The 27,901-nt window shown below is 48.1% G+C and overlaps 1 protein-coding gene across 1 annotated transcript in view; it reads left to right on the forward strand.

Moving 5' to 3' along the window:
* Nucleotides 1-1,193: 1,193 nt before the first annotated feature.
* AFAP1L1 (actin filament associated protein 1 like 1) overlaps nucleotides 1,194-27,901 on the forward strand; it is a 32,980-nt gene continuing 6,272 nt past the window's right edge. Inside the window, exons 1-17 of the mRNA XM_028161495.2 lie at nucleotides 1,194-1,209; nucleotides 1,755-1,883; nucleotides 2,943-3,026; nucleotides 3,740-3,837; nucleotides 4,906-5,014; nucleotides 9,564-9,662; nucleotides 10,320-10,531; nucleotides 12,722-12,901; nucleotides 14,844-14,936; nucleotides 16,269-16,362; nucleotides 16,589-16,747; nucleotides 17,740-17,951; nucleotides 18,833-18,978; nucleotides 19,627-19,699; nucleotides 22,381-22,492; nucleotides 25,427-25,591; nucleotides 27,588-27,766. Of these exons, the coding sequence (XP_028017296.1) occupies nucleotides 1,194-1,209; nucleotides 1,755-1,883; nucleotides 2,943-3,026; nucleotides 3,740-3,837; nucleotides 4,906-5,014; nucleotides 9,564-9,662; nucleotides 10,320-10,531; nucleotides 12,722-12,901; nucleotides 14,844-14,936; nucleotides 16,269-16,362; nucleotides 16,589-16,747; nucleotides 17,740-17,951; nucleotides 18,833-18,978; nucleotides 19,627-19,699; nucleotides 22,381-22,492; nucleotides 25,427-25,591; nucleotides 27,588-27,766 (2,160 nt within the window). The remainder of the gene's footprint in view (nucleotides 1,210-1,754; nucleotides 1,884-2,942; nucleotides 3,027-3,739; nucleotides 3,838-4,905; nucleotides 5,015-9,563; nucleotides 9,663-10,319; nucleotides 10,532-12,721; nucleotides 12,902-14,843; nucleotides 14,937-16,268; nucleotides 16,363-16,588; nucleotides 16,748-17,739; nucleotides 17,952-18,832; nucleotides 18,979-19,626; nucleotides 19,700-22,380; nucleotides 22,493-25,426; nucleotides 25,592-27,587; nucleotides 27,767-27,901) is intronic.

The raw sequence follows: 27,901 nt of genomic DNA on the forward strand, positions 1-27,901 counted from the left end.
GTAGAGAGAGAAACTGCCACTGCACCCCATAGTCTTAGCATTCCTGCCTGACAGCAGAGCAGTGTCGTGGGTTTTCAACTATGAACCCCTACTGCAGGCCACAGAAAGCTCCCATGGTACCCCACAGTGCCTTCCCCGTAGCATTCAGCATGGCCTCCCTCGTGAGCATTTACTATGTATGGGCACAGCATTTTTCATGCCTGACATAACTCATCTTCACAAGGACCCTACTAATAAGAGGCAGGTACTGTTATTACCCCCCTTTACAGAGGAGGAAACTGAGTCATAGGCTAAGTAACTTGTCAAAGGTCCCATGGCTAATGGATGATGGAGCCTGAACTTGAACCCAGGCAGTCTGGCTCCAGGGTCAGCTCTCTTAAGCAGGATGTTATAGCCCCTCTGAGCCATCCAGATCCTGTAGCTACAAGTCAGTCTCAACACTTCCCCAGGAGGGCCTAGGGTGGGGAGAAGCTCATGGAGTTGAAAGTCAAGAGACTAGAGTTGAAGTCCTGTCTCTTCTGCTTGCGTCTGTGTAATTCAAGCAAGTTATTTATCTTCCCTGAGCCTTAGTTTCTTCATCTAAAAAGTTAGGGTGATCATGGGACCTATCCCAAAACCTGTTGGTAGGATTTATAAAATACTGCAAACCAATATGGTGCTATGGGGAAAGGAAGAGAGTGAGGGAACCAGGTCCAGCCAAGGCCGTGCTGGCTGTGTGACTGGAGAAGTTATTTAACCACTCTGAGCCTCAGTTTCATTCTCCGTACAATGGAGATAATGAAATGCTTGACAGGAGATTTAAATAAGACTGTAAGTCTGAAAGGGCTTGGGCAGCTCAGCACAGGTTAGCTGTTATGCACAAGGGATTGGCGAGTTGCAAAGCAGGACAATACTAGTACTGTAATGAGGCTGGTCTTTAGCTCTAAGGCAAACCAAGTTCCTGTTACTATTCGGGACAGGGAGACATCAATGACATCATGGTCTTGGCACGCTCCAACTTTTAAAGGATCCTGTGCCCTAGGATTTTGCAACTCAATGTGGTCTCAACCAGCAGCAGCAGCAGCAGCTGGGAGCTTGTCAGCAATGCAGACTCTCAGGTCCCACCCAGACCTCCTGAGTCAGAATCTGCATTTTGACAAGATCCCCAGCTACTTCCTATATACACTCAAGTTTAAAAAAAACACTGGTGTCGCATGGAAAGAAAGAACGGTAATGGTAGTTTTTGGCCTGGGAGAGAAAGGGTTAATGTTTAGTTTGGCTCCTGCCAAGGCACCGGAAACAGAAGGTTCCAGAGATTGAAGTGTATGGACTGATGGGACAGGAAGACTCCCTTCCTGCCTGTGTCCTGAACTGCCAGGGCTCCAGCCTGGGGCCTGCACTGAACCTCGGGCTGTGGTGAGGAAAGGCCCTGGGCCTGCAAAGCAGAGGGCATGCTGGGACAAAGGGAGGCCTAAGTGCCTCTTCTCGGGCCACCTGGACTCAGTTGCCAGAATGAGCCTGGGAGGTTCAGTCCTTAGGCTAAGGCCACATGGGGTCTGAGGCAGAGTGGAGAAGCCCAGCGGAATGTCACAGCTAACTGAGCAGGGCTCTCCCAAGGGTGGCCAGCACTGGGACAGCTGTGTGAAGGCCTCTGAGGTCTCCCTGTTGCACCCAGCCCCACCCTCTGTCCCCTGGTCCCCTGGCCTCTAGGGGGTGGGAGCAGGGCTGGGTCCCAAGACCCGGGACGCAGCGCTGTGACCATGCTTCCTCCATAGTGCTGGAGCAGCTGCTCCCTGAGCTCACGGGGCTGCTCAGCCTCCTGGACCACGAGTACCTCAGCGACACCACCCTGGAGAAGAAGATGGCCGTGGCCTCCATCCTGCAGAGCCTGCAGCCTCTCCCAGGTCAGACATCAGCACTCTGCCCAGAGCCCCTCAGGACCCTCAGTAGCTCCCCAGGGCTGCTGGCAGGAGGAAGCCCACAGCATAGCATTCAACACTTTGCATGATCTGGCCAACGTCCTCATCCACTTCGGCCCTTCTCCACCACAACCCTGCCTGTGCTCTTTGTGCTTCTCCATCCCCAAGGCACTACAAATTCACACACACAATGCACATGCCACACACAGGTACATGCCACATACCATACTCACACGCACACCACATTCTCACATACACCTCACAAGCATAGCACATCCATAACAAATATACACTACATGTGACACACACCATGCTCTCACCAACAGCATGCACTCACATACACAGCACACATGACACATGGCACATCTCTCACATCCCACATGCTCTCACACACACAAACACATCACACACTCCTGTACATGGATGCACACTGACACACACCATCTTTATGAGTTGGCCCCACATCGTTATTCATCCCCCACCCCCTGCTTCCCACAGCTTCTCTGCCTGTCTTCCCAGCAGCAAGGTCTCCTCACCTGCTCCAGCCTTTTCTCTATGCCCATCAGCCCCCGAGATGATATGTGTACATCAAGAGCTCAGTGAACCCTAATGGGCTGGCCCCGTGTCCTGCACTAAAGGCGTCTAAGTGATACACTGGGAGGTCACTACTCAGTGATTCTCTGAGCCTCACTTCCCAGTGACAAAGAAGGTCGAAGTCACTGGCTGCCCTCACAGGACTGGGTGGAGGAAGGGGACAGTGGCCGTTGAGCTGGCTGGAGCCCCTGCCCCCAGCCACTCCAGGGCGGCCCCTGTATTCTGTTTTCTATACTGGGCTCTAAGCATCCTTTCACTTGGAGGAGATCCTCAGTAACAATGTAAAAATGAAAACAAGGTTTGAAAACTAAAGAAATCATTTTGGTTGTGCACATGCTTTGCAAACTGAATCTTGTATCCTGTGCAGCGGGGAAGACCTGGCCCCACCTCAGAGTCAGCATCCGCGGGTCCCCATCCTCCTCATTGTAGGTGTATTCTCCTTCCTCCCAGAAAAAGAAGTCTCCTATCTGTATGTGAACACAGCCGACCTCCACTCCGGGCCCAGCTTCGTGGAGTCCCTCTTTGAAGAATTTGGTAAGTGACCCTCTCCCGACCTCAGTCTCTGGAAAGGCCCCTGACCAGGCAGGGAGATACCTGCACCTGGGCCTGGCTCCAACATGACAACAATGATCACTTTAGGCAAGTCCCTGAGCCTCGCTGGGCCCTGCCACATCTGCAAGTCTAGTCAAATGTACGGTAATAGGAAGTCATCCCCAAAATTTGAGGAAAGGAAGGAATGAACGTGCAGGCCAAGGAAGGTATGGCACATGGGGCATTGTCCTGCCTGCTGCCTCGCATTCATCATCAGTGGCCGCCTGGGACCCTGGGTGGAGCAGTGCAGTGGCACCATGGGCATGGGAGCAGCCAAGCAGGGCTGGTGCAGTGTGTGTGTAACGAATGTTCTATCTCAAGAGGAGGCTCAACACAGGGAGACAGCTATGGGTCAACTGAGGGAGTGTTAGGGGCTGACAGACTTAGGGAAGACATTGCTTTTGTGACATAACCCTTACAAATTTGCACAGCACTGTACCAAATGTTATCTCATTCGATCTTCTCCATAACCCTGAGAGAGAGATAAGGCCGTTTCACAGATGAGAAGATTGAGTCTCAGAGTGATGAAGTCACTGGTCATTAGGGTTACTAATGGAGCTGGTATTGGAGGCCTTCTGACCCCAAAGCCAGCCCTCTTCCTGCTCTGCCTTTGCTCATCCTCGGCTTTCTCTGCCCAACGGCCTGACATTTCATAGACTGTGACCTGAGTGACCTTCGGGATATGCCGGAGGACGAAGGGGAGCCCGGCAAAGGAGCCAGCCCTGAGCCAGCCAAGAGCCCATCTCTGAAACATGTGAGTCATGGACTGGCTTCCCACACCCTCAGGCCCTTTGCTCCTCTGGAGGGGGCAAGGGAAGCTGCCCCCTGATGCTGGGGACGCTCCTGGATGTGCAGGACCCTGTTCTCTCTTCCGTGTGGTAGTTAAGGGCAGAAACTGACTCATGCTTACTGTGCCCCTGCTGAGCAGGGATAATGTGGTAAGCTGACCTGTCCCTTTAGGCCCAAAGGATGACCCAAAGGGTTCTGTCATGGCTTGTGCTTGCAGAAACACAGATGGAGTGATAGGGAAAGCTCTGGGCCAGAAACTGAGTGGCCTTTACCCTCTTCCCTACTGCTGTGTGGCCTCTGAGACTGAGTTTTTCACGTACAAAACGAAGGTTTGGATCATATCTAGGGTTCCCAGCCTTGGGGCCATAGAATTAGGGCAAGGGACCCATAATCACACCAAGCATTGTTTCTCAACTGCATAATTCACTATCAACAGCATCAACAGTTCCAACTGTTGACAACTTACCTTTACATGCACACAGCAACTGAGTGAGGTTATCCTCATTTTACAGGAAAGGAAACTGAGGCTCAGAGAGAGTAAGTGCTGATGCCCCACAACTAGAAGGTAATAGAGTGTAGCTGTAAAGCCAGGGTTCCCTGGCCCCAGAGCCTAAGCTCTTGGCCACGAGGCGATACTGCCTCACTAAATAACATCTCACATTTACTTGTCCCGCTGCTCCTCATGTGTATGTAGAGGTGGTTATAGGGTACTGCAGAACTCACAGTAGCTTTTAGTAATTCTGCATGTGCTCACTCAAGCGTATAACTCCTTCTATGTGACAGTCCACAAAACTTTTAGACATTACAGAAGCCCTGCTGCTTAAATAACTTGGATAAAAACACAGGACCAACCACTCTTAAGGTTTCCCAGCTTTGCCCTTCTGCAAGTCTATTAGATATTATAGCTACTCAGTCATATCTTGCCTTCTAGGAGCGCCTACTCCCTCTCCCCAGCTTCCTTCCTGTCATTCTGCTGCTCCCCTCTGCTCTCCAGGCCTTCTTAGTCTCACATACCTCCTCCTTCTCCCTCCAGGCAGCAGACCTGCCTCCACCGCTCCCAAACAGGCCTCCACCTGAGGACTACTATGAGGAGGCCCTTCCCCTGGGGCCAGGCAAGTCCCCTGAGTACATCAGCTCTCACAGTAAGTTCTGGTCCCCTTGGGAGTAGAGGGCAAGGAGTAGGAGGCTCCTCTCCTAAAGCTCCAAGCCTGGCACCCGCCAGCCCTGCCTACCTCCTGAGGAGTAGCTGCCTGAGGACATGGCCTCTTTAATGACGCCCTGGGTACATCAGTGGGTGTGGACCCAGGGGTCAGGAGTTTGGGCTCTCGTCCCAGTTCTGTATGGCCTTGGGCAATCCCCTTCCCCTCTCTGGGCCTCTGTTCCCTTACCCTTAAAATAATAAAGAGGGGTAGATACATGCATGTAAATGCACTAGGGTGGAGATGCACAGATGACCACTACAACCTTTGCCTAGCTCTGAAGCTGGTGCTAACCTCAGAGCTCCTCCTCAGTGGACTGGTGAACTAATGCATGTTTCAGCAGAATCACATCTTACAGGCGGATTAGGTTATGTAAGTTATGAAGTCAAGGCATATGATAAAAAAACACATGGTCAAAATCAGAGGTCTTCAGCAGAGAGTGTGGGCACCCCAGGGGATTTATGAAATGATGCAGGCAGAAGTATTAAAAGTGTCATTTACATTTAGGTCAATACCTCTTTTAAAAAGTCCTATGTGAATGTTTTATAGAATTTATAATCTAATAATAGCATGATGCTTCTAATTAGTTTAAATATAATTATGTATATATATATATATATATAATATGGACATACATAATAATTATTTATGCATGTGTAATTTATACATAAACAAATATAACTATATTTCATGATTATATTTTTACCGGTAGGTGAGCACAATAAAATAATTTAGAGGGCACTAGTACAAATTATCTTTGAAAAATCTCAGCCTGGCCAGCATAGCTCAGTGGTTGAGCGTTGACCTATGAACCAGGAGGTCACAGTTCGATTCCCAGTCAGGGCACATGCCCGTGTTGCAGGCTTGAACCTCAGTGTGGGGCATGCAGGAGGCAGCCAATCAATTATTCCCTCTTATCATTGATGTTTCTATCTCTCTCCCTCTCCCTTCCTCTCTAAAATCAATAAAAATATATTTAAAAACTAAAAAAATCTCTTAAGTTGACCACAAAAGGAGAGTGTTTGGTTTTGACTTGTTCTCAATCGGTCTCCTCCAGTGTTACAACAGGTGGCTGTTCTTTTGAGGATCAGATAAGTCACTGGCTTGGGTGTAGGGACTTAGCAATCCATACAAGAAAGTACATGATGTTCAGTTGCCTAGATCACATCTGGTTCTACTGGTAACTTGGGAGAACAGTAGCCCCGACTTGGATAGTAGGTTGGTGAGATGGAATTCAGGGAAAGGACTGCCATAGGGTGCCACTCATTGTAATTGCTTTTGTGCTGTAAAGTCATAGATTAAGAAAAGGGTAGCGAGGCCCAGAAGGGGCTTTCATCTCAAGTGCTAAGAAACGACAGAAAGGAACAGCAATTTGGTGGAGTGCCACAAGGTACTATGATGTACATTGAAATAAAATCCTCTACACCTGAAAATAAAGAGAGAGAGAGAAAGTACATGATGGTTTTTGATGACTCAGCATGTTAGTTGCACATGTATATGAAAATGTTTATGTGCTGGGATATTTTCCAACCACAGAAAAAGTAAATAGCCCTAACTGGTTTGGCTCAGTAGTTAGAGCATTGGCCTGAGGACCAAAGGGTTGCAGGTTCAATTCCTGGTCAAGGGCACATACCTCAGTTGCAGACTCGATCCCTGGCCCGGGTCAGGGCATGTGTGGGAGGCAACCAATTGATGTCTCTCTCCCTCCCTCCCCTCCCCCACCAATCCTCCCTCTCGTCCATTCTCTCTGGAAATCAATGGGAAAATATCCTCAGGTGAGGATTTTTTTAAAAAGTAAATAAAATAGGTCTCCTGTGCTGATCAGAAATGAACTCCAAGATACATTCACTGAAAAAAATCAAACACATAATACTGCATATGACATGATTCCACTTATTTTTTAACAGTATATATGCACAGGCATTCATTTTAACAATTTTTCTAGGATATGCAAGAGACTCAACAGTGCTTTCCTGTGGGAAATGAATAGAAAACTGGGTGAAGAGAACATATATTCCCACGCAAATTCTTTTGTGCTGATTATGTTTTTTGCCATGGGCATATATTTTTTTTTATTGTAGTAAAACACACATAACAGGAAATTGACCATTTCAACCACTTTAAAATGTCCAATCAGTGGCATTTAATACATTCACAGTGTTGTGCAGCTATCACCACTATCTAGTTCCCAAACATTCTCATCACTGCAGAAGGAAACGCCATACGCATTAAGCAATCACTCCCCTGAGCCCCTGCCAATCACAAATCTGCTTTCTCTATGGATTTGCCTTTTCTGGATACTTCATATAATAGAATCATACAATGTGTGGCCTTTTGATTCTCACTTATTTCACTTAGCATAACGTTTTCAAGGTCCATCCATGGCATTGCATCTATCAGTACTTCCTTCCTTTTTCTGGCCAAATAATATTCCACATTTTGTTTATTCATCCATCAGATGGACATTTGGGGTGTTTCCCCCTTTGGGCCACTGTGGCATAGTATTTTTATGATTGCTAAACTAGTTCAAAGTGAAACAGTGAGGTTGGACAGGTGATCAGTGGCTTTCTCCAGCCTTCATAGTCATGGAGTCTAATGTCACTGTTAGCAGCTATCTGTCTGTGGAGCAGGTGACTTTTATTTTCTCCACTGGAGAACGGGAGGGGGGGGGGAGGGAATGAAGTGCTCTGTGCCCTGAATCCCAGGTCGAGCCCCTCAGATGAGGCTCCTCCACCTCCCCACAGAGCTCACCCCCCTCTCAGCTGGCACAGAGAAGCCGCCTCTGGAAGCAGCAGGCATCCTGGGGCAGTAAGGAAGGGAGGGCCTCAGGAAGGGCCAGGGACCTCATCCAGGGAAAGAGTGCCAAGCCCATCAGGGAGTATCCTTCCTTTCACACAGTATTCAGCCCCAGGTGTCTGAGCCCTTTGGCCAGGCTGTCCCTCCCTCTTCTCCCTCACACCTCTTCCTCCCCCACCCCCACACCCCGGGTCCTGACTCTCCCAGTCCACCTCACAGGGCATGCCACCAGCACGTGAGGCCTCAGAGTCCTGCTGGGAAAGGCAGGCTCTGAGCCTCACTTGGGAGACAGAACTGGCTGTCCCAGTCGCTGAGAACTCGAGCACCGCCATCCTCCGGAAACAGATGGACAGCAGCGTCTGGGAGCCCGGAGCAGTGCTCGGCAGAACAGTGTGGTGTGAGAGCGAGCTGGATGGGGTGAAAGAAGGCTTTCTGAAGGAGGGCTGTGCCGCTGTCCCCTAAGCTGGCAACCTTGGTCTCATCCAGGCTCTGTCACTAGCAAATTGTGTGTATCTCAGTTTCCTCGTCTGTAAAATGGGGCTGATACCTACATCCCTGCACTATGGGAATTGAAGGAGACAATAAGAATAATGTGCCATGCACTGTGAGAGTTTATATGCATGATATCACTAATCCAAGGTGGGAACTGTGCTTGTCACTTTAAGATGAAGAAGGGGAAATGCAGATAAAACCATTTTCTTTCCAAGGTCACTCAGCAAATGATGGAGGCAGATTTACACTGAAATCTGATCAATCCCAACGCATGTGCCCTTCACCCACTGAACTTCAGAATGTGCTCCAGAGATGGTCTACATCAAAATAACCTTATTTTTTTTAAAATCCAACTCCTTGGAGTTCAATATAGTTTCTATTTGTACATGTTTTAAAATGTCCTGTTAAATAGTAGGGGGATTTTAAAGTGCAGAGTCCTCAGCCCCGTCCACACCAGTGAATCCGAATTTCTGGGGATACAACCCAAGGATCGGCAATTTAAAAAGATACCTGGTAATTCTGAATAGAATAAAATGTGAGATAACCCCACCCGTGCACTGTGCTGTAGCCCTGAGTGGGATTGTGCTATGAAAATTCAGCGAAGGCAGCAGCTGTATTCTGTCTGACATGCATTAGCATTACCTCCTCCAGTCCATTTCCTCCTGTGTAGTCACAGAGGCTTAGAAGGAGAATTGCTTTGATACAAAGAGGGGGATGTATCAGGAAGTGAGCAGAAGGGCTGAGGTGACAGAGAATGCAGCAAAGGCGGAACAGGGAGGGGGCTGGGATACCACTCTGTGCAGTACAGGGACCAAGACACACACACCAGTGCCTTGGGGTCATTGAGGAGGGGCTGACCACGCTCTGCCTGTGAAGGTCAGAGAGAAGAACTTGGAGCTGGGTCTTGAAGGGTGAGTAGGAGTTCTCTGAGAGAAAGTAACAGAGCACAGGGAATAGCATGAGCGAGGCCTAGAGGTGTGACAAGGCCCACCAGGACAGGTCCTGGTGACAGGAGCACAGAGGGCATGTGGGGAGCTGCAGTCGATGAGACACATTGAGGAGGCCCACACCCTGGCCGGGAGAGCTACAGGGAGGGCCACTCTCTCTCCTGAGTGGGCAGTGGTATCCAGGGACTTCCCCAGCCCTGGCCCCTGGAGTCTGCCTGCATTTTTCCAACGTGCGGCTCCTTCTGCCAACCCCACAGATGGCTGCAGCCCAGCCCACTCCATTGTGGATGGCTACTACGAGGACGCAGACAGCAGCTACCCCTCGACCAGGATGAACGGAGAACTGAAGAACTCCTGTAAGTACCAGGCGGGCCTTCTGTCCCCTTGACCTGACCCTTAGCATGCATGTGCCCAACCCCCTTTAGGGTCCCCATGGAGGCCCCAAAGCCCTGTCCTCAATGATCTCAGGATTCAGGGGAAAGATCACTGGCACAGGAGTCAGGAGCCCCCGATGGAGCCCTTGCCCTGACTCTTGGTGACAGACCTTATACAGTCATTCATTCTCTCTGAGCCTCCAGTTTCGTTATGTATAAAATGAGGATAGCTTGAGTGTCATGAGAATGACTTGAGACAGTGGATGCAAAGATGATGGGGTAGTGACAGTTGCTGATGTTTACAGAGCTCTCACTAACTGCTAGGCACTTAGCCAAACCCTCCACATTCACTGACTCTCACGGCAGCCCAAATGGGCAGATACTGTGATACTGTGTTCACTATGACGGTTTTACGGATGAGGAAACTGAAGCTCTGAGAAGTCAAGTCGCCAAGGTCACAAAGCTAGTGGTAAAGGTAAAGCACAGCACCCATACGGGTGTTTAGCCATTACCATAACCACACCTCACACCCACCCCTTCAGGGTCCTGGGGCCCCAGAGCAGGGATGCCTTCGAAGGGGTAGGGAGGTGAGACCCAGCTGATGGCACAGTGGCAGGTCCTTTCCCATGGCGCCTGCAGACAACGACTCTGACGCAATGAGCAGCTCCTACGAGTCCTACGATGAGGAGGAGGAGGACGGGAAGGGGCTGCAGCCCACGCACCAGTGGCCCTCCGAGGAGGCCTCCATGCACCTGGTGAGGGACTGCAGGATATGTGCCTTCCTGCTGCGGAAGAAGCGCTTTGGGCAATGGGCCAAGCAGCTGACTGTCATCAAGGAGGACCAGCTCCTGGTGAGTGGGCACGGACGTGTTCCTCTCGGCCTCTCGTGGACTTGTGCACGTGTGTTTATCTGTGTGTGTGCAGGCATGTCTGCCTCAGTTACCCTGGGCTTACTTTGTGCACAGAGGCTCAAGGCCTGGTGCTTTGAAGATTGGTGCTCTGCCAATCTTCAATTCAAAGTAGAATTTAAAAAGAACAACAAAAAACTAGAAGACCTGACATAGACTTTACCAAGAGTTTGTTTTGCCAGAGACAAATTTTTTTATCGCTTTAAAACAATGTTTTCATTATGCAAGTAAATTTATTTATAAAACTAGAGCAAAACAATGTAAAAAAAAGTGATTTTTAAAAACACCATCTATAATCCCATTGACCACGAGCCACTGTTAAGTTTTGGGGATTTTTTTAAATCTGAGAGTATGTTTATTAAAGCTGGGACTGTGAAACAAGGAAGGCCTAGGATAGAAGAAGCAACAGGAGAGCCTGGGCGGGCTGCTGTGGCTCTCCAGAAACGTTAGGGGAAAGAAGTGAGCCAAGGCAGGGCTGTCAGTCACTGCGGAGTCAGAGGAAAGGGGGCCTTGGAGACAGGTTCAGGGGGTTTGCCCGGGGCAAGATGCCCATTGCTCCCCTGGCTGCAAGTCTCATGGGGACCCTTAGAGTTTAGGAGAAAGAAAATTCACTGGAAAAGAAGATTCGAGTGACATGTCCAAAAGAGGGCAAGCCTGTTAAGTTGTGTTTTTTTTTATATATATATATTTTTTATTGATTTCAGAGAGGAAGGGAGAGGGAGAGAGATATATAAACATCAATGATGAGAATCATTAATTGGCTGCCTCCTGTACACCCTACACTGGGGATCAAGCTCACAACCCAGCATGTGCCCTGACCGGGAATCAAATTGTGACCTCCTGGTTCACAGATCGATGCTCAACCACTGAGCCACACCAGCTGGGCCTAAGTTTTAATATACATATTTCCACCCTCATTTTCATACATCAGTTTTTCCCAAAACTGAGCCCATGCAGCACATGCTTTCTTAGGTTTTTTTAGTTTGCCATCTCTCATCCCTATTATTTCATAAAAGAAAATGTGCCCTTAACTCCAAAGTAGAAGATTGGGCAGACATAACTTCAGAAAAAAACTAACATCCATCCATCTGAACATGACCTTTTCTCACCCTGGAGCAGTGAAAAGCTAGTCCCAGTCTAGAATCAGTCCAGAGTCATACTTACTCTTTCCTCCCCGCATGCCCTCTATTTCTCTTGGCTTACTGCACTGGCTAGGCCTTCTAGCACAATGTGAAAAGAAGTGGTGAGAGTGGGTATCCTTGTCTCAGTCCACATGTCAAAGGAAAAGTTTCAGTAATTCACCATCAAGGCTATTTGCTGTGGGTTGCTTGTAGATGTTCCATATTATCACATTAAGGAAGTTCCCTTCTATTCCTCGTATAGGTGTTGAGTTATAAAAAGATACAGAATTTGATGAAACACTTTTTCTGCTTCTATTGAGATAAGTGGTGGGTCTCCTTTTCCCTGTTAGTATGATGAATGATATGGTTGGTTTTTTAATGTTAACCACTCTTGCATTCCTAGAATAAACCCTACTTGGTCTTGACCCAGTATGCTTTTTATACATGTCTGGATTATCTTTGCTAATATTTTGTAACTGTTATGAGAGAGATTAGCCTATAAATTTCCTTTTCTGTAATGTCATTGCCAGGTTCTGGTATCAAGGTTATGCTGGCCTCATAGTAAGAACTGGGAAGTGATAATCATTATTTATAAACTATTGACTTCCCAAACCCAACCCTCTATCTCTGCTAGAATTCCCTCTCCCAAATTCCTACCATGTAGCCCATTAGTAGCAAGGAGCTAACCAAGCCAGCCTGTTTCTTCTCTTTAGAGAAGTTCTTTCAACTCTAATGGTCTTCCTAGTATTGTGCTAAAATTTACCTCTTCCTAATAAGCAGTTGTGCCCCCTGGCGCCCCTCAGTAGCCCTTGATATCTGAAGATTGCCCAAAGATACCCCCTCTCTTCTTGGGGGTGAACAGCCACAGCCCCCGTCTTCACACAGTGCCCACAGTTGGGCTGGGTGGGAGGGGAGATATCTGTGGGGTAGGTAGAACTCCCCTTTGTGCAAGGGTGTCTCCCTCCTCTACCCTCCACTCCAGGAGACCCTGACCTCTTCTCTCCCTGTCCAGTGTTATAAAAGCTCGAAGGACCGGCAGCCACATCTGAGGCTGGCACTGGATGCCTGCAATGTCATCTACGTGCCCAAGGACAGCCGGCACAAGAGGCATGAGCTGCGCTTCTCCCAGGGGGCCACTGAGATCTTGGTGCTAGCACTGCAGAGCCGGGAGCAGGCCGAGGAGTGGCTGAAGGTACAGGGAGCTGTGCCCTCCTTCCACCTGCCCTGCCTTCCTTCCTCTCTTTCCCAGGACCAGCTCTCAGTGGGGAGGGCTCCTGCCTCTGGAAGAGCAGGCTTTGCTCCAGGGAGGGGGCCGATGCCTGTGCATGGCTAGGGCTTCTGTGTGGAAATGGGCCTCGGGCATCTCCAGGAGACAGGCCTCAGGCTGGAGGCCTGTGTTTCTTCTCATCATTTGAATCACCGCCTAATGTCCCTACTCTGGGCTTGTCCAGCCTGCACTGATGCACCTCCTGGAATGGAGAGCTTAATATCTATGAAGGAAGCTGATCTTACCATTAGATAAGCTAATCCTTTTTTTCTTTTAAAAAAAGGAAAATCCTTCCTTGTCTTATGTGAAATGTGGATCCTTGTAACGTCCACTGTGGCCCAGCTTCTGCATCTTGCAGCTGCACAGAACCATTAGAGTTAGCATGTCCTGGGCGCGTACTGTGTGCCATCTATTGTTCTAAGAGCTTTACACACTTGACCGCATTTACTCTTTGCAATGGAACTATTGTTGTTTCCATTTTACAGATGAGGAAACTGAAGCACAGAGAAATTATGTGACTTGCCAAAGACCACACAACCAAGTGGTTGGGGCTAGGATAGAAGCTAACAGGGAAATCAATACCAAAGGCCATAGGTAGGGTGGCATAGTGATCATGAGGGAGGCCTTGGGTGACACACAAACCTGAGTTCAAGTCCCAGGCCTAAGTGGCTGTGTGACCTGCAAATGACTTCGCCTCTGTTTCCTCCTCTAATTAATGGTTCTTGTAAGAATTCTAGAGAGCATTTGACATAGTATCTGCCAGGCAGTAAGTGCTTAGTAATTATCAGTGATGAAGGCAGCACCCCCAGCCCCTTTCAATGGGCCCTCCAACCTGCACCCTGCCTCCATTTCACTCCAACACCTTTTTCTCTCCAACTGTGATTTTCCTGCTGGAACAAAGAAACCAAACCCCTCCCTCCCCATTCTCCCTTCCTTCCTGTGATAACCAGCTCTTCTCCCCCTTCCCTCCCCCGCCCCCCCATGTTTAGAATTTCTCTTTACTGCCTTTGTCTCAGGAAGGAAAGGAAGGGAGAGAACCTGACTGCTAGTGGAGCCTCTACCCTCAAAGGGCAGGTGGGTCAGAGAAAGAAGCCCTAGACTGGGAGTGAAGCGGCCTGTCTTAACATCCGGCTTGGGAAGCCATTGGCCCAGAGGTTAAGGGCAGGCAACCATGGCTCCGCCTCTTGGAGCCTCATCATCCTAATCAGTAACTTAGTGGTCCCTGCCCCACAGGGCTGCTAAGGGGATACAATGGGATATTCCATGCAAAGTCACCTGACTTTGTAAACCACAAATGGTGACCTTTGTTATATGATCTGGATGCTTATGCTGTGTGACCTTGGATGAGTAGGTAAATGCCTTGGCGTCTGGAGTGTCCATATCTTTGAAATAGAAGCAATAACCCTGGCTGCCCCCCAGGCTATTGTAAATGTCCAACACAGTCAACGGAAGTGAATCTCTCACCCTTGTGCAGGGCAGCCCAGTTCATGTGGCCCTTCACACCCATCATCTTGCTGGTCCTCGGACAACCTAATGAAGTTATAACTCATGTTACAGATGGGGAAATTGAGGCCCAGACAAGTGGCTTTCTCAAGGCCACACACTAATTAGCAATGGAGCAAGGTCTAGAAGCCAAGCCTCTTGATTCCCAGCCCCATACCTTTTCAATTCAAGGCACAGATACAGAAGAAAGCTTCTTTAAACCCTGACATGCCCACACATGTGGCAGGAAGCCGCATTAACCTGTCTCTTCTGTCCAGTGGTCCCAGCCTCTCTGCTCAATGGCCCCGACCACACAGACCCCATTCTTCCTTTTGCTTCCACAGCATCCCTGCCCACCTGCTCATGGCTGTGTGTTCTCCCACAGGTCATCCGAGAGGTGAGCAAGCCCATCACAGGGGCCGAGGGGGCAGACATGCCCAGATCCCCAGTCCTCCTGTGCAAACTGGACCTGGACAAGGTACAGCTGTCTCCATGAGTCTCCTCGGGGCCAGGTAGTGGGGGCTCAGCACAGGCTCTTCCATGGGGGGACTCTGGGGCTGGTGGTGAAACAGGCACCCACAGTGGTGTCATACAAGCCAGGAGTGCCCAGTACAGAGCTGGTCCCACAGTAAGCACTCGATAAATTTCTAACGAATGAATGAATGCCTATATCCAAGTGCAACACAAGCCAGAGGAGGGAGTGACTAACTCTGCCAGGACAGGAGTGGTTACATTTGAATGGAGCCATGACAAAATCGTAATTGTCTGTCAGAGTGGGCCCCATTGAGATGTAAGTGCAGCACTCACTTAGTAGTTGGTCAGACCATTGGAAAATACGTGCCAGTGTCTGTTCTTTGCCCAGTACTCTGGGTGATAAAGGGACTCAGCCCCAAATCCTAGGACAGTGATGGCGAACCTATGACACGCGTGTCAGCACTGACACGCATAGCCATTTCTGATGACACGCGGCCGCTGAGGCGGCCGCATGTCGAGGATGAAACATTTGCTGCTCCTGAGGATGAAACATTTGTGAAATAATGTTTTTTCCTCAAAGTGAGACACTACCCGAGTTATGCTCAGTTTTTTGGCGAAGTTTGACACACCAAGCTCAAAAGGTTGCCCATCACTGTCCTAGGGGAAGGTTTAAGACCCACATACATGGGTCTGACATGATATAGTACAGGCTAGCAGTTATAGAATGTGACCGTGGGGCCGGCATTGTTCTAAATGCTTTGCATGTATTACCTAATTTAATTTCTACAACAACTCTTTGATGAGTTACACTTTCATATAGGGAACCTGTACCCAGTAGGCACTTAATTGACCTGTCATGACTTTATAAAATGCCAATTCATCTATTTTTCTCCATCCTCACTGTCATCTTGGTTCATCCTGTTACCCAGTCTCACCTTGCCCAGGATGACACTCTCTTAAGTAGCTCTTCAGCTTCCAGTCTTGCTCCCTCTTATCACATCCCCCATGATGCCACTGGAGCCAACTTGCTAATCTGGTTGCATTACATTAGTCTCCCACTTAAATACCTTCCCAGATCCTTGTCACCTGGTCCAAACTCCTAGGACATTTATCTCAATGTGTTATAATTAATTGCCTTGCTCCTCAAATAGATTGTGAGAATCTCAAAGATACAACTATTCTAAGTCATCATGGTCCACCCCCATACCTGGTATGGTATCAAGTACATAAGAGTTGCTGACAAACATTTGTTAGCTAATCCTCCTGTGCAGGAGTCTGGAGGAGACTGAACCAACAAGGGGACCTCTGATGTGGGGCTGTCTGTGTCCTTCTCCAGAGGTTATCCCAAGAGAAGCAGACCTCAGACTCCGACAGCCTGGGCATGAGCGATAACTGCTCCACCCTTGGCCGCAGAGAGGCCTGCGAACATGGTAGGAGCCTGTGGGGGATCAGGTGGGGATGCCAGAGCCGGGAGGGGCAGGGGGCTTGCCACACGCACACAGTGCAGAGCAGGTCCTGACCACTCTGGAGACCTGGGTGAGGTGACCTGGCCTGTGCACATCTGGAGCTGTGGGCGAGGCCTCTGGGAAGGCGAGGGGTGGGTAGACCAGGGGAGGGACATGGGTCTCCCTCCCCTCCCCTGACCCATCTCTGCAGCAACAGGCAAAGGGAAGAAGAGCAGCCTGGCAGAGCTGAAGGGTTCGATGAGCAGGGCTGCAGGCCGCAAGATCACCCGCATCATCAGCTTCTCCAAGAGGAAGGCGCTGGCCGATGACCTGCAGATGTCCTCCACCGAAGAGGCGGTTCCGTGCTGTGGTGGGTACTGGGCATACTAGGCATTCACTGGAGTATTCAGACCCAGTTGATCGGGCCCCTGGGGCCAAGCCAAGAGACCCTCCAGGCTTCATCCACCTTGCCCCCAGGACAGAGGAGAGAATCCTGCCACTGGATAGCTAACCCCCACCCCATCAGTTTTCCATGTCCTTCCATCTCTACTCTCCCATGAGGACCTGACACTCAGCAGGAGGAAAAGCCAAGGGACTCCCATATTTCTGTGACCTTAATTCCAATTATTGCCTGTCTCCAGGCCTCAGTTTCCTCCACTATGACGAGAGAAGAGTATCTTATTTCCCAGCATATAACATACCAGGTGTATAAAAATACTAAAGTACTTTTCATTATAAATGCATTCAATGTGAGTTAAAAGTGGTTTGAGAGGGAGAGCGTATTATTCTGCTCATTTAAATGCAGTGTTCCATGTGCTGGAATTCAATAGAAAATCATATATTTTAGATAAACAGTGATATTCTAACCCTGGAAGAATAGCATAAAGGCACCTGGCTATACAGAAATATTTTGTAAGCAGGGGGATTTCTAAACCCATAGGTCACAGGACTGTACCGCCCTCATTTTCTAATTCTTTATCTTGGTCAGATGCTTTTACTCCCACATGCTGCCACCAGGGGTCAGCATGATCCATTATTTTAGGGAGAGGAAAGGCAAGAGGGAGAGTTGTGTCTCTTATTCATTGTATGTAGCAGTCCCTGCACTTCTCATCAAGCTTGGGATGGTCCAAAGGCTGTGCGGAGAAGGACAGATGTGATTATCAGTCCCCATTTCGCAGACAGGAAACTGAAACTCCGAAAGAGAAGAGGATGCCTGATCACAGACCAAGAGAGAGCTGATCGGAAGGCCTTCTAGCTATAGTACAAGGGCTGTCCAGGCACTGTGGCCCTGGGGCACCCTCCACCTTGGGTTTCCGCAAGGCTGGGCTGTCGGGAGGTCACACTGCCGCTCTCCCCTCCCAGGCTACCTGAACGTGATGGTGAACCACAGCTGGAAGGAACGCTGGTGCCGCCTGAAGTGCAACACTCTGTATTTCCACAAGGACCGCACAGACCTCCGGACCCACGTGAATGCCATTGCCCTCGGTGGCTGTGAGGTGGCCCCGGGCTTCGGGCCGAGACACCCATTTGCCTTCAGGATCCTGCGCAACCGGCAGGAGGTGGCCATCCTGGAGGTGAGGGGAGTCCAGTGGCCCTGGTGGTGGAAGTAAAGGGAGCGATGGCCTGGGTGCTGGCTTTTTGTCTTGGGGGCCTCTCTTCTTTGTGTCAATCTTTCGGCTATTTAGATTTTAAAATGTTAACACTGGAGGAAAATGTAAATAACTACCCCCTCACGTTACAGATAAGGAAACTGAGGCCAGGGCAGCCACGTGCTTTGTCCAAGGCTCCACAGAGGGTCAGTGGCCTCTTGGTCTCATCCTAGAACTAAAACCAGCCTCTTGGTCTTGTTTTCTTTGTCCAGTACCCACCGCCTATCTCGGTTCTTAAATTCATGAAATATTACTTCAGCAACTCACTTTTATTTTGATAGTTTAAGATGGGTCTCTCATTCCTCTTCAATTATACACAGAGCTCTCTGGCAAAAAGTGTACTTTCTTCATTCAAGTGTAGCATGTATGGGCTAAGATGATTTTATAAGAATGCTCTTTAAATGAAAACTAACGTAAGTAAGCATCTAGTTATGACCAGCAATTCCTTGCTGATCTTCCTATAAATAATTGGTGATTATAATACAAGAAATAATATGATTGGGTTATGTAAGAAATAGCTTCCTCTAATAAAAAGTAAATATTTTTAAAAACTATATTTTAAGGATATTCAGGAAGACTCGAATGTTCTCATATCTAAATGGTCAGGAGGGCTCTGAGGATAATGAGCAGAGACTTGAATAGAGGGAAGGTGGGAGCCATTTGGATTTCTGGATGTGTTCTAATCTTGTTCTTCTTGGATCCCTAAGTATTGGGTACATAACAGGTACCCCCGTGTCTATATAAATATGGGGTTGGGTAAGTGAGCAGCAGCCAAAACGAACTCAGCTTTGCCTCCTCTCCTTCAGGCAAGCTGCTCAGAGGACATGGGCCGCTGGCTGGGGCTGCTGCTGGTGGAGATGGGCTCCAAAGTCACTCCCGAGGCGCTGCACTATGACTACGTGGACGTGGAGACCTTAACCAGCATCGTCAGTGCGGGGCGCAACTCCTTCCTGTAAGAGCTGGCACCCCACAGCCCACAGCCGCCCAGGACCTTTCCCGTCTCGGCTCCCTCTCAGAGGCTCTGAGTCCAGCCCTGGGCACTGGGCGGGAAGGCTGAGGAGGGCTCTGTTCCCTTGGGAAGTCAGAGTGGGTGCGCTCCTCTTCCAGCAGGCAGAAGTGAGCTGGCTAAAGGAGGAGGCCCAGGGTCGGGGGAAGCCTTGGATGGAGTGAGCAAAAGTGGAGAAGTCCTTTTATACTGACATGGGCTCTGCTCACAGGCTGGGACCTTAGGCTCTCACGCCCTCAAGCCCCTGGGCAGGCAGGCACGGGGCTGGTATGTGGAGTTTGGTACTAGAGGAGCTAGGCTCGCGTCACAGCTCTATCACAATCATCAGCTTGGCTGGTTCCTTGCCGGTCTGGGTCCTCTGTTTTCTCACTTATATAATGGGGGTGATGCATTACTTGTTTCCTGGGTTATGAGAATCACGTGGGTCCCTGCCTAGATAGCCCTGAACACAGCAATGGCCCAGCGCTGCCTGGAATGGTTGTATTACTAACCTTCCAATATCCACTATGAGCTGCTGCCAGAATCAAATGAGAGTGGACAGGAAAGCACTGTAAGCTGCAGAGTGCCATCATCATCATACCTTGTATTCTCTAGATATGCAAGATCCTGCCAGGATCAGTGGCCTGAGCCCCGTGTCTACGACGACGTCCCTTACGAAAAGATGCAGGTATGATCCCTTGGGGCTGCCCAGCAACACGGCAAAGGCCACTTCTTAGCTCTCCCTCTCTCTTTCCCTCACTACAGTCATGAGCCGCTTAATGTCAGGGATACATCCTGAGAAATGCATCCTTAGGCAATTTCGACCTTGTGCGAACATCATAGAGCGAACTTAACACAAACCTGGATGGTATAGCTACACACCTAGGCTACATGGTATAGCCTACTATTCCTAGGCTCAAGTCTGTACAGCATGTTACTGTACAAAACAGCATGAAATCAAATGAAGCACAAGAGAAAATGATGCAATCAGGAGACAGCAAACACAAGATGTATGAGGCTGCTTGCTGCAGGTGTAACACAGTATACTCTTTTACAGCACACTTTTTTATAAGTAGAAAGAGTACACCCTAAAATAACATTTAAAAGTATAATAAATTTTTCAAAGTATAGTAAATACATAAACCATTAACATAGTTATTTGTTATCATCAAGTACTATGTACTGTACATAACTGTATGTGCTATACTTTTTTTTGGTTAATCCTCACCCGAGGATATTTTTCCATTGATCCTTTGGAGAGAGTGGAAAGAGAGGGAAAGATAGAGAGAAACATCAATGTGAGAGAAACACATTGATTGGTTGCCTCCTGCATGTGCCCTGAACAGGGCCCGGGCTGGGAAAGAGCCTGCAACCAAGGTACGTGCCCTTGCCTGGAATCGAACCCGGGACACTTTCAGCCACAGGCCGACTGCTCTATCCACTGAGCGAAACTGGCTAGGGCTGTGCTATACTTTTATAAGACTGGAAGCACAGTAGGTTTCTTATACCAGCATCACCACAAACACTGAACAATGCATTACAATGTTAGGACAGCTATGATGTCACTAGGCAATAGTAATTTTTCAGCTCTATTATCATCTTACTAGAGGCCCGGACTGCCCCCTCTCACAGTCTGGGAGCCCTCAGGGGATGTCCTACTGACGGTTTAGGCCCTCTCCCCACAGAGCCTCCCTCTATGGGAGGCGACCGGGCTGATCAGGAGAAGGCGCCGCCCCCATCACCCCGCTGCTACTGCCACTGCCGGCCGCGGCAGCTGCGAGGCCTGAGCCCTGGGCCTCGTAGCTGCCAGGGCTCATGGCTGCCTGCACCCCAGGCCTCGCAGCCACTGTGGCTTTGTCCAGATGGACTTTCGGATGGACATCTGCCCTAATTAGCATATTACCCTTTTATTAGTATAGATGGCACCACCATTGTATATGCTTTCAACAGAAACATCATCATGCAGCACATGATTGTACTCCTTTTTTCCTTTGCCTCAGAGAGATTGTTTTCATTTAACCAGCAGCTGGAAGGAGAGGGATGACCCTTCTTATCACAGATCATGGCTCAGGATGAGGAATCCCTGGAAAGAAGGTTAGATGGTACAGTGAAAAGCTCCCAGATCAAGACGAGGAAGGGCTCTGGACACTGGAAAGCACTATTCCAGTTTGACCAAGGTGTTAGGCTCTCTACCCATTTAACACTCTGTGAACTAAGGCTGCTGATTCAGTGGTGTCTGGAGGTGGAGGCAATAACTGGGTGGCCACACCTGTAGGCCTTCACCTGGTGGCATCCACAGTTTGGGTTTCAGCTCCCAGAACCAAGTCCCCTTGTCTTGCTCACTAAACCGAGGAGATATCGGCTCATTAATTACAGTGAGGCCTCTGTGGCCATCACTGAAGCCAGAAAACTACATTCTGATCAGATGCTGGTGGGTGGGTTAGGCCCGACAGCATGGGGAGGGAGGGGAACCAAGCTGCCAAGGAAAACAGATGTGTATCAGGACCCCTGCCTTGGGCAGTGCTAGGTCACACTCTGAGTTCACACCTCTAGGACTCCCTTTACATGGTCTTTCTTCAGACACAGATTAACCAATGGATGCAGCTTGAGATCTTTCTCAGTTGGAGAGTTTAGGAGCAAGAGCTTAGTACTTAAAGGAGCAAACTTTGGACTCAGGGCTCAATCTGAATTACCTTGGGTTCACTTCTCTGGTCCTCACTTCTGGGCTTCAAACAGATATGATAAAACCTAACTGACTGGACTATTGCACGAGCTAATTGAAATATTTTAAGGAAAGAACTTAGCACAGGGCCTGGACAGGAAGTTCTTACACAGAAAAGTAAACCGTACTGCTGTTACTAAAATCACTATTATATTACATTATCATCATATTCCACTCGTGGTTCCTGAGCTTTGACAGATTCTGAGTGTTCTTAATACTCTTCATGCACAAATGTATAGTCAGTCTATGTAACTTCTATCATTGGCGGATGTCATCCATAACTTTTTTTTTTAACAATTCAGAAAACTTTAAACGATACTTCAAAATAAGAAGAGGACAAAATATCTATGATAAGTCAAATATGTCACCCACAATCTTTTCAGACTTCTTAATTTTCCTCTCTGCACATATTCCAATTTAGGGCTATCTTCTGCTGCCCCCACCCCACAGGATGGTAGGAGGATCCAATGATATACTGCTAGTGAAAGTGGCTTATAAACTGTTGAGTGCTGCACAAGTTTAAAAATATAAAGCCAAGATCTCAGAGGTCCCATGGCACTCACCCACCGAGCACGGACCAGGACACACCCGCGTTGATGACTCTGGGCCTACCTGCACTTCATCTTCTTCCTCCATCTCCCTCCCAGGATGAGGAGCCTGACCGTCCCACTGGGGCCCAGGTGAAGCGCCACGCGTCCTCCTGCAGTGAGAAGTCCCATCGAGTGGATCCGCAGGTCAAAGTCAAGCGCCATGCCTCCAGTGAGTTCTGTCGGGGAGGGGAAAGGGTGAGGAGCAGCCCATGAGTGGAGGGAGTCTCAAAATCATATTCCTCCAGGGATCAGGCAGGTAAATAAATGAGTGAATTGAGGTGTAAGAAAATACTCTACCATAAGAAAAATCACATCATTAAGTACAGTGATGAAGGGCAGCTTGCATGTGGCCTCAGAGGAGAAACAACAAGGAGTGAGGTGGGGAAGACTGTAGGAAACTGGAGTGCTCAGGAGTGGCCACTAAGCTCCAGCCGATGGCCCACACACAGCAGTGCCAATTATTCAAGAGAGACCAGAAATCTAGACTTTATATGAAATCTACATACGTATAAAGAACATACTAAAAAGAGAGGAGAGAAAGAAGCGTAAAAATATATATATATTAAAAGAAATAATGGCTGAAAACTTGCCAAGTTTATTGAAAAACATTATTGATATATCCAGGGTACCAGTGAAGTCCAAGTAAAATAAAAGCTAAGAGATCCACAAAGGACACATCATGGTCAAAATGCTAAAGCCAAAAGGAGAAAACCTTGAAAGTAGAAGAGAAATCTATTTGTCACTTACAAAGGATCCCCACTAAGATTAACAGCTGATTTATCAGAAACAACAAAGGCTTTCCTCTTAAGATCTCCTGCGCCCAGCCGGGTGTAGCTCAGTGGTTGAGCATCGACCCAGGAACCAGAAGGTCACTGGGTTCAATTCTTGGTCAGGGCACATGCCTGGGTTGCAGACTTAGTCCCCAGTAGGGGCATGCAGAAGGCTGTCAATCGATGATCCTCTCTCATCATTAATGTCTCCTCTCCCCCTCTCCCTTCCTCTCTGAAATCAATAAAAATATATTTAATTTAAAAAAAGATCACCTGGAATACTATTCAGCAATAAAAAGGAAAGAAGCACTGATATATACCACATTAGTGCATTAAGTTACACTAGTAATGTGAACATTAAATATTCCTTATTTTCCCCTCCACTATGGAAGCCCAGATTTTTCTGGAAGATACTTGGGCAGTTCTGAGGCAAATACTTATCACCACTACTAGGAGGCCCACAGAATTATAGCTCCTTGCAACAATCTAGTTTGCTTCTTCACCACCCTTTGAGTGACTCAAGGATTACAGGGTCGGGTGTGAGATAAGCTGTTCTCCGTGGTGCCAACATAGTAAGGCAAACCAGGGCAGTGACCCCCAAGAGTGAGTCCACTCACTGGTTCAGACCCTAAGGAAGTTTTCACTCATCTGCAATTGAAATGATAAAAATAAGTACAGTGCAGGAAGTTTTTCATAAATCTAAATCTATTCAATGTAAATGACCACTTTATTCTGCATTTGTGTTCTCCCAACTCTGGGGATGTTACAATATTATTTATTTTATAAAATATTTGGAATAATTAGATGGTAGTTGGGATTTTTAAGGGCCTTATCTGTTATGTCAACAACGCTTTGTTGGTCTACCCATTTTCTTTATTTTACCAGCCTAAAAAATTCCAAAGTCTGGGAGCCAGCTCCCCTGATATGCTACTGTATATCTGGAAAGTTGGAGGAAGTATGGGTCCCCTTCTCTGCCCTCCATGCTTTATTTATGATCTGGTTTGACTTGCAGGGTAGTTGTGGCAGGAATTGATTTTTGCATGAGTCACTGGGTAATCACTGCGATCCCTATAAGAACTGGAGAGACCCACACAATTATCAGTAAATCATGGGAATTACTCCACACCCCACCAACTTACAAAGGACTGTGTGTGGCTGACTGTAGCAACAACATACATAAAACTTTCCCTGAGTGGTTTGACTATGGCCTTGCCCTAGAGAAGTACTGCATGGCATGGACCTGGAGTAGGTGGACATGGGTTCAAACCTAGGTTCTGCCATCATTAACAGTAAGATATAACCTCTCTGTGCCTGTTTCCTCAACAATAAAATAGAGCTAATAATAGTCAGTTTTTATGAAAAGGAAATGGAAATGCATATAGGTGACCTAGTACTTAGTAAATACTCAATAAAATTATGCTATATTTGGTTTTATATATTTTTTTTATTTCAGAGAGAAAGGGAAAGAGAGATAGAACCATCAATAAGAGAATCATTAATCGGCTGCCTCCTGCACGCCCCCTATTGGGGATCTAGCCAGCAAACCCTGCATGTGCCCTGACAGGGAATTGAACTGTGATCTCCCGGTTCATAGGTCAACACTCAACTACTGAGCCATGCAACTGGGCTATTTGTTGTTTTGGTCCATGATCATAGTGTAGAGCCCATAGTAGACTACTAGATCCCTCTCTATCCCCACCCATTTCCTAGTAATAAAATGGGCAATGCCTGACTTTAGCCCAAGGTCTTGATTCTCCATGGATCTGAGTTATATCTACCAGTCTCCTTGTCTTACACATACCTGAGAGTTGACTATAAAATATGCCCTTTTAAAACCAAAGTGTGTTATACGTCACAAAATTTGTTTTACATTATTATTATTATTATTATTTAACCTTTACTAAGCACTTACTATTTGCCAGGTTCTACACTAAGCACTTTTCATGAATTATCTCATTTAAAACCTACCACAATGCTAAGAGATAAATTTGATCAATATCCACATTTACAAATGTGGAAACTATAGCTGAGGAGAAGACACAAAAACATCACTATTCTCTTTTGCCTGATGTCACACAACCAATAAAGGGCAAAAGAGAATGCAAACCTTTGTCTGGTTCCAAAGCCCTTCCCCCTCATCCCTGAGCTCTACTACCTCCCTTTTGCTCCTTGCTTCCTTAGAGCAGCCACATTAACTATATCTAGGGATATAGCTCTAAATATCCCCATTTTTATAGATGGAGAAGTTGAGGCTGAAAGAGAAGCTAACACCACCCAAATGCCCTTCCCAGAGGTCAGAACTGAGGCCCTTTTCCTGCCTCCTAACTCTGCAGGTGCCAATCAATACAAGTACGGTAAGAACCGAGCTGAGGAGGATGCCCGGAGGTACCTGGTAGAAAAAGAGAAGCTGGAGAAAGAAAAAGAGACAATCCGGACAGAGCTGATGGCACTGCGGCAAGAAAAGAGGGAGCTAAAGGATGCCATTCGGAACAATCCAGGTACCTACATGGTGTGGTCCTGAGCGCTCTTGGAGGGCCTGGCCTTTCCCTAGAACAGATCACCTGGTCTCTTACCCAAGACAGGTGAGCTTCTCCCTCCTTCCTCCTTTTCATCATCATCATCGCCACCGCCGCCACCACCACCACCACCATCATCATCATCATCCCTCCTGACTAATGGAAGGGCCACCTATTTAATAACTGCTTTTGGGGTAAAGGGATGAAAAAGCATCACAAAAATGTATACACTTAATGTAAGATACAATTTGATTTTAGAAACGTTAAAATATGAAAAACAGCATGTGCCTTAAAATCAGGGAAATGAAAGATCATTTGAACCTCACATTAACTCATTCATTCACAGATAGGTGCTGAGTATGGCTATTTGAGCATAGGTCCAGGTGCTGGGGATGATGGACAGTGCCTGGTACATAGCGAGCATGCAATATGTATTCACTGAATGAACAACTGAATGAATGAAAAGAACCCACCGTTACTAGAAAACCCTCCAGTGCAGCCTCCCTCAGGGCAAACATAGACTAATTTTTAAACCTAGTAAGGCCCAACATAGATAGCTCTTGGTACCAAGAAGGCTCTAATTTAGATATGTTGGGTTAAACTGAATAAACAGCAAAATCCTAGTAGGAACCCCTGGTCAATGTAAAGCTCTATGTTATGACTCTTGGTTACAAGGAACAGAAAACAAAGTTAAACTAGCTTAGTAATGAAAAAAAGAAAAATGCACTTGAAAAACTGAACAATCAGGTATATCAGGGTCAAAGAACTTAAATGATGTCACCAGGAAGTACATTTCTCCAACTCTTGCTTTGGCCTTCCTCTACATTGGTTTCATTCTCTGCCCTTCATGGTGACAAAATGATTGTGCAACTCCAGCCCTCACCTAATCCTCTCAGCCACCCCAGCAGAGAGAACTTCTCTTCCTAGTGGCCCCCAAAAACACTTCACTCTGACCAACTTTGATCCCTAAGCCAATCACTGTGACCCTGATTGATATAGGATTATGGGCCAGGATTAAGTTATGTGCTAACACCTTGAACTAGGATTGAGGTCACCCCCATCCAAACTATCCTACCTAATAAAAGAGCAATATGCAAATTGACCACACCTTTGCTACGCCCAAGCCACGCCCACCAGCCAATCAGGACGAGTATGCAAATCAACCCAACCAAGATGGTGGTTAATTTGCATATCAAGACAGTGTAGAAAGAAGCCAAGTGCTGCAGAAGGGAGCGAAGCTGCAGAGAAGCAAGCAGGCAGGCAGGGAGAAGGGAGGCAAGCAGGCAGGGCGGGGGAGAGTGCAGCAGGAAGCCCTATTGCAGGAATCTTCCTGCAATGGGCTACTAGTCCTATATAATAAAACCGTAATATGTAAATCGACCAAACGGTGGAACGACCGGTCTGTATGATGTGCAATGACCACCAGGGGGCAGATGCTCAATGCAGGAGCTGCCCCTCATAGTCAGTGCGCTCCCACAGGGGGAGCACCACTCAGCCAGAAGCCTCTCCCACCACCTCCACTGCAGGCGGGCAGTAAAGAACAAGGGGTCCCCAACTGCAAGAGCCCCAGACTGTGAGAGGGATGTCTGACTGCCAGCGTAGGCCCGATCCCCTCAGGCAGACATCCCCCGAGGGGTCCCGAACTGCAAGAGGGCACAGGCCGGGCCGTGGGACCCCCTCCCCAAGTGCACAAATTTTGTGCACTGGGCCTCTAGTAAATAATAATGGAGGAAATGTGGTTTCCCAGGGGGGAAAAAAAAAGGTTCTGTATCCAGAAATGGGGAAATGGGTATTGGAAAGGTGAAAAACATACTACCCAGCATAGAGCTGGAACCCCAGGCCCAAAGTCCACCTCTTAACCAGGACTGAGGATAGGAAAGGCCCTCTGGGAGGGGCAGACTAGGGCCTGAGGCCCTGCCAAACTGCTTGATGCTTCAGGCCATGCTCAGCTCTTTCTCATCAATGTCTTTGGAAACAGGAGCAAAGTTAAAAGTTCTGGAGGAGGCCGTGGCCACCCTGGAAGCTCAGTGCCGGGCGAAGGAAGAGCACCGGATCGACCTGGAACTGAAGCTGGTGGCTGTGAAGGAGCGCTTACAGAGGTCTCTGGCAGGGGGCCCAGCCCTGGGACTCTCCATAAGCAGCAAGAACAAGAGTGCGGTGAGTCCACTCCCTGCTACACCAGGGGTAGCTGCTCCTTAATGTCCTCACATGCTACAGATCTTGATCATCCTTTGGGGCCAGGAGTTATGCTCGCTTACAGATAACAAAAGAGGCCCTAAGGGACATGCCATT

Source organism: Eptesicus fuscus, chromosome 6 (genome assembly GCF_027574615.1).
Source record: "Eptesicus fuscus isolate TK198812 chromosome 6, DD_ASM_mEF_20220401, whole genome shotgun sequence".
In the NCBI taxonomy this organism is placed as follows: domain Eukaryota; kingdom Metazoa; phylum Chordata; class Mammalia; order Chiroptera; family Vespertilionidae; genus Eptesicus; species Eptesicus fuscus.